This window comes from Protobothrops mucrosquamatus, unplaced genomic scaffold, assembly GCF_001527695.2.
Source record: "Protobothrops mucrosquamatus isolate PMUCROS unplaced genomic scaffold, P.Mucros_1.0 scaffold2614, whole genome shotgun sequence".
NCBI lineage: Eukaryota > Metazoa > Chordata > Lepidosauria > Squamata > Viperidae > Protobothrops > Protobothrops mucrosquamatus.
Window position 1 is genome coordinate 55,711 of NW_015388668.1, and position 8,246 is coordinate 63,956.

At 39.8% G+C, this 8,246-nt stretch overlaps 1 protein-coding gene across 1 annotated transcript in view; it reads right to left on the minus strand.

Annotated features, from left to right (window-relative positions):
- DLG5 (discs large MAGUK scaffold protein 5) overlaps positions 1 to 1,184 on the minus strand; it is a 47,574-nt gene extending 46,390 nt beyond the window's left edge. Inside the window, exon 1 of the mRNA XM_015825387.1 lies at positions 1,127 to 1,184. Coding sequence (XP_015680873.1) covers positions 1,127 to 1,169 — 43 coding nt within the window. The 5' untranslated portion in view covers positions 1,170 to 1,184. The remainder of the gene's footprint in view (positions 1 to 1,126) is intronic.
- Between the last annotated feature and the right edge of the window lie 7,062 nt (positions 1,185 to 8,246).

Sequence of the window (8,246 nt, forward strand, 5' to 3'; positions counted from 1 at the left end):
TCAACCTTTTTAATGCCGTGACCCCAACTGGTCGTAAGTCGAGGACTAAACCGGTCGTAAGTCGAGGACTAAACCGGTCGTAGGTCGAGGACTTTCCCTGCCCGGGAGTACCGTGCATGCGTGGTTCCGCCCCCTGCGCTGGCCGAGGCGTAGCTGGCAAGCGGCAGAGACGGAGCAGGCCGACCACCAGCTGGCCCAGTGCAAGGGACCCTCCGGAAAAGGGGGGAAAATGGCGGACAAAAAAAATGGCGGACAGCCTTGCTTGGCGACCCCGTGAAATGGTCGATCGACCCCAAATGGGGTCCCGACCCACAGGTTGAGAACCACTGATTTAGAGCACTTGCCTAGCATAAAGCTCGCTGGAAACTGTATAATTAATGAAACAGTCTATAGGAAATGAAGCCTAAATGTCTAAGGATGTTCTCAGTCATCCAGGCCCTGGTTGAGAACCTCCTTAGTTAGACATTGAGCCATGCACTTTGGGATGAACCCCCTTCGAAGGATGTGGGAGCATGAACGGATTTCCCGAAAACATTGCAGACTCCAGGAACCGTTTGCGCTTCAGTCTGAGATGCAGACAACACAGACTCGTCCCCAACAGCCTGCGCCTGTCTCCCAACAGGGAAGGGACACATCCTGCAGCCAAGAAGGCTCCAGACCCATTTGCACCACTCAGGTGACCCTAAGGACACAGGTAAACCTCCATGGGGCCTCAAGGACTCTCTAAAAAGGATGCAAACGACCAACGGTCTGCAAGGAGTATAAATCTTTCCATTCCCCACCATCCAGTCAGAGCTGAAGAAGCTTCTTGGAGGAGAAGCAAACAAATCATCAAAGAAAAGCAAGAAAGTCCAGTTGCCTCCTGAAAAAATGCACTTTTGGACAAATGAAACCCAAGCACTTTTGTAAAAAAGGAAATGTGCGGTCAAGCTAGTTCCTTTGCTGGCTTAAGAGTCGCCAACCAAAACAGAGGTTTCATAGGTTACTATCTGAATTTTAGTCCAAATGAAAATCAAGGAACAAAACCTAAAGTTAGCATTCTAAGCATAAGATTTTGAGTGAGAACATTCCTATGTTCAAACCAAATAACCAAACCAAATAACCGAAGAGGCAAATCTTCACTTACCCGTACTGCTGAGAGAACTACTGCTTTCAGAGTCCGAAGGCATTATAGAAAGAACGCTATAGGTTGATCCTGGGGAAACGGGAAAAAAAAAAGGAGATATAAGGGCTATTAACTCTAGCGTGCAGTACTTCTTTCTTATCCGATTCCTATACCGTCTCCGTGTTTTCCTGAGCCATTTGCCCTGTAATTTTGTAGTTAGGTTCCCAATGAAAGCAACCGGCTTCTCCAAGCAGGGAAGCTGATCAAGAGCAAGAATAAGTTTCAAATAGGAATTTGAACGATTGCCATGAAGTTGATTGATACAGGACCTAGCTATTCTGTTCTGTTCTGTTCTGTTCTATTCTATTCTATAGTCCAATATTTATTCTATTCTATTCTATTCTATTCTATTCTATTCTATTCTATTCTATTCTATTCTATAGTCCAATATTTATTCTATTCTATTCTATTCTATTCTATTCTATTCTATTCTATTCTATTCTATTCTATAGTCCAATATTTATTATATTCTATTCTATTCTATTTTATTCTATTCTATAGTTCAATATTTATTCTATTCTATTCTATTCTATTCTATTCTATTCCTATTCTATTCTATTTCTATTCTATTCTATTCTATTCTATAGTCCAATATTTATTCTATTCTATTCTATTCTATTCTATTCTATTCTATTCTATAGTCCAATATTTATTCTATTCTATTCTTTCTATTCTATTCTATAGTCCAATATTTATTCTATTCTATTCTATTCTATTCTATTCTATTCTATTCTATTCTATTCTATTCTATTCTATTCTATTCTATTCTATTCTCCAATATTTATTCTATTCTATTCTATTCTATTCTATTCTATTCTATTCTATTCTATTCTATTCTATTCTATTCTATCCCATCCCATCCCATCCTATCCTATTTAGTTATTTATGAGGTTTATGTAGTTTAGCTGATTTTCATTTGGAGGAAAACTGAACCAAAACACAGATTTGTTTGCAATCCTCTTCTTCATAGCAATCTCTGGCCAATTTTCATATATTTTCACATCTCCAGTCCACTGACTGGTTAACAGTCTCGCTCTGCTCCGTGGGTTTCCTCTCTGAAAGCTTCCCACTGATGTCTTCACAAAATACCAAAAGTATTAAGAAAAGAGGTCTCTTTTCCCCTTAATTTTATGTCTAGTCACAGTCACAGAGCAGCTTAGAAAACAAGCAGCTGGTGGCAGACAAAGGCAGAAAAATAACATACGGAGCATTAACAGGTGGCAGAGAAAGACTCAGAAATTTAGGGAAGACATTAACATATTCAACTGAAAGTAACTAAGTGAAAGACTGTTGTTCTGTCATGAACCTCAAATGGTCGCCTAATTTTAAAAAAGCCAAAAAACGCTGGTTGCAGTGATTATTTGAATAAAAATGGATCCAGGATATCTTTATTCAAACGCCTATGAATAGAACAGAACAGAAGTGGGGTAGAGTGGAGTAGAATAGAAAATAGAAAATAATAGAAAATAGAAAATAGAATATAGAATAGAATAGAATAGAAGTAGAATAGAGTAGAGTAGAGTAGAGTAGAGTAGAGTAGAGTAGAGTAGAGTAGAGTAGAGTAGAGTAGAAGAGAAGAGAAGAGAAGAGAAGAGAAGAAGGAACAGAATACAGAATAGAATAGAATAGAATAGAATAGAATAGAATAGAATAGAATAGAATAGAATAGAATAGAATAGAACACAGCTGGAAGGGATCTTGGAGGTCATCTAGTTCAGCCCCCCCCCCCACTCAAGCAGGAGAACCTATACCATCTCAGACAAGTGACTGTCTAGCCTTAAAAACCTCCATTGATGGAGCATCCCACGATTTCAGGTGGCAAGCTGTTCCACTGGTTAATTGTCCTCACTGTCGGGAACTCTCTCCTTAATTCCAGGTTGCTTCTTGCTCAAATTATGCTCAGCAACCTTAAAAAAAGGGGGATACTCCGTTCACACAGAGGTTGTCCTTGGCACGCAGCCATTCATTTAGCGACTGTCTGAAGTCGCAACGACGTGGGAAAATGTGACTTATCATCCGTTTTTCATGCTTACAACCATTGCAGCATCCCCGTGGTCACGTGATCAAAATTCAGGCCCTTGGCAACCGACTCGTAGTTATGACGGTTGCACTATGTCCCGGGGGGGTCACGTGTGATCCCCTTTTGTGTCCTTCCGACATGCAAAGTCAACGGGGAAGAATCCGGATTCACTTAACCACCGGGTTACTAACAATTGCCGTGATTCCCTTAGCATCTGTGGCGAGATATGTTCGTAAAATGAGGCAAAACTCACTCAACAAATGTCTCGCTTAGCAACAGAACATTTTGGACTCAATTGGGGCCGTAAGTCAAGGCCAGTCTGTACTTCCTTTTCTAATCCCCTTCGGAGGTTGCTTATTAACTTCTTTTCAATTACAGCAGGTCTGCCTTCCCTCCTAAATGAAAAAAAATTATGTACCATCTTAAAAAACTTTTTTTTAAAATGAAATAAACAGGGGAAAAAAAGCCAATTAAGATTTCCCTTTTAGAAAGCTACCGACAGATTAACGCTCCAGATGAATTTTTAAATGAGATTTTGGAATTAATTAGAAAGAGTCCTTCCCGTGGGAAAGTCAGTTTGTTTCTATTTTTTTTTTTCTAACGCATAAAAGCATAAATGGTTTTAAGAAGTGGACACTAGAGGGAACCCAAGGTTTTCATGAAAGGAGAAGAATGCATAAATAGGATAAAAAAGCTACAGAATGGTACAAAATGTGATAAAGTTGGAAATACCGAAGGATATTTTTGAAAAAATGGAATCGGATACTAATATCAACATTGCCACCCGTGATATTTGCTTCTTTGGATAGACTGTGCCCCCCAAAAAAAGGTTTTGGCAGAAATGGAACCAGTTTTAACTGACGGTCAAAGTGGGTCTACAAATGACAAGTTAGAAAGACTGACACGGGTAAAAATGTTTCATTGGATGTGCAAAAGAAACTGACGGATGCTTTAAAAATCGAAAGGGAATTTACAAGTAAACCAAGAGAATGATCTGGATAATTCTTTATTACTGACTTTACAAAAAAGTTTGTTAAAGCTCGGACGAATCTTATGAGAAGAGATCAAAGAAGAAATGAGAAGAAATCAAATTATGCGGCATTTACTGGAACGGATTGAAGATTAAGATTGTTTGAAGTAAAAGAAAGGAATATAACGTTGATTTAGTTGATCAAGGTGAAGATAGAGAAGTTGTTCTTTGTGGCAATGCTTAAAATGGCTTTTGCCAACACTGGGATTGAAATGTTTATGCATTATGGTTTATAGAGATGGGGGATGAGATGAAGAGAGCATTAGCCATAAATTAAGAGAAGGTTGCTTAAATTGTTTATACTTCTTGTGATGAAAGTTGGAAGTCTTTCATTTCCTTTCCTTCCCTTCTCTCTTCTTCTTTTCCTTTCCTTTCCTTTCCTTCTCTCTTCCTCCTTTCCTTCCCTTCCCTTCTCTCTTCCTCCTTTCCTTTCCTTCCCTTCCTTTCCTTTCATTTCCTTTTCTCTTCCTCCTTTCCTTCCCTTCCCTTCCCTTCCCTAATAATAATAATAATAATAATAATAATAATAATAATAATAATAATAATAATAATAATAATAATAATAATAATAATGATGATGTTGGAAGGGACCTTGGAGGTCATCTAGTCCAACCCCCTGCTCAGGCAGGAAACCCTATATACCATTTCCCTTCTCTCTTCCTCCTTCCCTTCCCTTCCCTTCTCTCTTCCTCCTTTCGTTCCCTTTCCTCTTCCTCCTTTCCTTTCCTTTCCTTTCCTCCTCCCCTTCCCCTTTCTCCTTCCATTTCTTTTTCCTTTCCTTTCCTTTCCTGTGTATAACAGCCTTGTTATTTAAAAAGAACTACCCTTTTTCTCTCTAGATACATTTTAATCCTGACAGTTTGGTTAAATTAGGCCAGCTTCACATATTTCTAACTTTACTTGCGTCCGCATTAATAGCCTCACAAAATTAGATTTAACTGTGACCAATTCCTCGCAAAGCCTCAAATATTATTGAAGTAAATCTACAGAAAATTCCAGTTACCGCGGAAGCTGACACGGGGTGCAATGTTTTGACCTCCGAAAAGTATCTTAACCTTTTTCAACCCGAGTTTTGCCATCCTGAGGAAAACCAGTAGAGCCTCTGAATTTCCAAGGGGAAGTGCACAAGGAAACTCAAGGATGAACGGAAGTGCTACTTCCCGGCGTTCATCTTCGACAGAAATAACTACGAAAAATAACTATTTACAAATTACGGATGAGCAAGCCCGTCAATCTGCATTTTTGTAAATTTCCTTGGTTTACATACATCACCAAGCAGCTAAAAAGAGAGGCCATCTTTGGATGACAAATCGGAAGGATCTAAAATTGGTCACCACGACATCAGGGAGCCCTACAATTACTCAGCTGAGTAAAGGTCTACGGAGATTCTCAGTCCTCCAGATCCTGGTTGTCCCAAAGGTGCTTTTTCAAAAAAAGGCAACTGGACTTTCTTGTTTTTTCCATGTCTTGTTTTTTCCATGAAGACGTTTCGCTTCTCATCCAAGAAGCTTCTTCAGTTTCCCGAAGAACTGAAGACGCTCCTTGGATGAAAAGCGAAATGCTTTCAAAGGGAAAAAATAAAAAAATAAAACCGCAGGAAAGTCCAGCTGCCTTTTGAAACAGCACCTTTGGGAGGTTCCACCGAGTAGATTATTTGTTGAGCCGTGTCACCTTTTTTGCTCACAATGCTCCACGATCTTTCACGGGAATAATTGCTACCCAACCGTTTCGAACGCAGGCTTGGCATGAGAAAGATCGTTATCAAAAATCTGGGGAGGAATCTCTCTGCAGAACACTTTGTCCCTGACTTGAAAGTGGCAATCCTTGAGAGAAAAAAGAAAGAAAACAATAACAGAGATTAAGTTTCCCTGCAAAACAGCTGATCGGTTGTTCACAAGAACCTCAAAACAACATTTTCCCATGTATGAATTAAGAACCTACATCCTGTCTTAAGATTCTAAGGCAATCGAGAATGTCTTAGTCACACCCAGTGTCTATTTCAAGTTTGGTCACTACAGTCTTTCCCTTCTCCTGTCAACACTCTTCTTTAATCTTCTCTCCTTCCACATCAAACAAGATCGCCGCTTACCTATGTACATCTGTGTGTGTGGATATAAAGAGACATAATAGAGATGGGGCGTGCATGTATGTGCGGGCACGTGTATATACATATACGTACACATCCCTATCTAGGTGTATCTCCTTTCACGGGCAATGCAAGGGAAATGGGCCAAAGAGGAATTGTTTTGAAGCTTATGAGCTTGGAACCCAACAGCTCAACTCAAAATCTTCCATGTGAATGGTCTTGGTTGGGTGTTCTCAGCCTCTGGGGCTACAGACTCAACTTGAAAGTAAGTTTTTTCTTACTTGAAAATAACACAATGCTCCATCACTGGAGGTTTTCAGGAAGAGCCTGGACAGCCACTTGTCTGAAATGGTCATAGGGTCTCCTTCTTGAGTAGGGTGGGGGGGGGGGTTGGACTAGAAGACCTCCAAGGTCCCTTCCAACTGTATTATTCTACGTTTTAGGTAGGTAGGTGAGTAGATAAGGAGAGAGGGAGGGAGGAAGTTGTGGGTGTTCCATCATTGGAGGTTTTTCAACTTTATTATTCTATGTTCTAGGTAGGTAGGTAGGTAGGTAGGTAGGTAGGTAGGTAGGAAGGAAGGAAGGAAGGAAGGAAGGAAGGAAGGAAGGAAGGAAGGAAGGAAGGAAGGAAGGAAGGAAGGAAGGAAGGAAGGAAGGAAGTTGTGGGTGCTCCATCACTGGAACTTTTCAAGAAGAGTCTGGACAGCCATTTGTCCAGAATGATATAGGGTCNTTCCACAGAACTGGTGTACCTTCTAGGACAATGTAATAACAATTCTGTCATTTTTTTTTTTTAAATGGCTTTTCTATGGACAACTAAAGGAACTCGTGGTTAATAGTTTCTTTAGAATTTTAGACAACATTTACATATTCTTGCAGAAGGCCCACTGGCAGGGATGGCGTATTAATTTACGTAGCCTACTAACCCACTAAATAATCCTCTCAACATCATCATTTTTTCAAACTTCTGAACCATACATTCCTTTTATAACATGTTGGTAGAAAACCTCACTCTAAATTGACTCTAAATAAGATGAACACTAAAAGGAAAAAAGAAAGGATTCAAGGAAGTAAACATTCCATTGATAGAAGAGAATATTTATAGCTCAAGGTTGAATCCCTTGTTCCGGGTGCATGGAACTATAAAGATACCTATAAATATTTAAATAAACATGAACACCTTACTCTTTAATCTCAAAAGGAATTATTCTAGATGAACAAAAGGGCACAAACGATATTACCCTAAGGGGTGCACTAAAGCAGAAATAAGGGACTAAGTAACAATAAGGCCACACTGGAGTAGAGTAGAGTAGAGTAGAGTAGAGTAGAGTAGAGTAGAGTAGAGTAGAGTAGAGTAGAGTAGAGTGTGTAGAGTAGAGTAGAGTAGAGTAGAGTAGAGTAGAGTAGAGTAGAGTAGAGTAGAGTAGAATAGGAAAGGAAAGGAATAGAATAGAATAGAATAGAATAGAATAGAATAGAATAGAATAGAATAGAATAGAATCTGGAAGGGACCTTGGAGGTCTTCTAGTCCAGCCCCCTGCTCAAGCAGCAGAACCTATACCATCACAGACAGGTGAATGTCCAGTCTCTTCTTGAAAATATTTAGTGATGGAGCACCCACGATTTCTGGAGGCAGGTTGTTCCACCGGTTAATTGTCCTCACTATCAGGAAGTTTCCCCTTAGTTCCAGGTTGCTTCTCTCCTTGATCAGTTTCCATCCATTTTTTCTTGTCCTGCCCTCTGGTGCTTTGGAGAATAATTTGACCCCCTCTTCTTTCTGGCAGCCCCTCAAATACTGGAACACTGCTATCATGTCTCCCCTATTTCTTCTTTTCTTTAGACTAGCCAAACCCAAGTCCTGTAGTATAACTCATCATTCCTGAGAATTTATATAACATTAGCCAGGGCTCGTGAAAGCTGCTATCCAAAATATCCTACAGGCTTC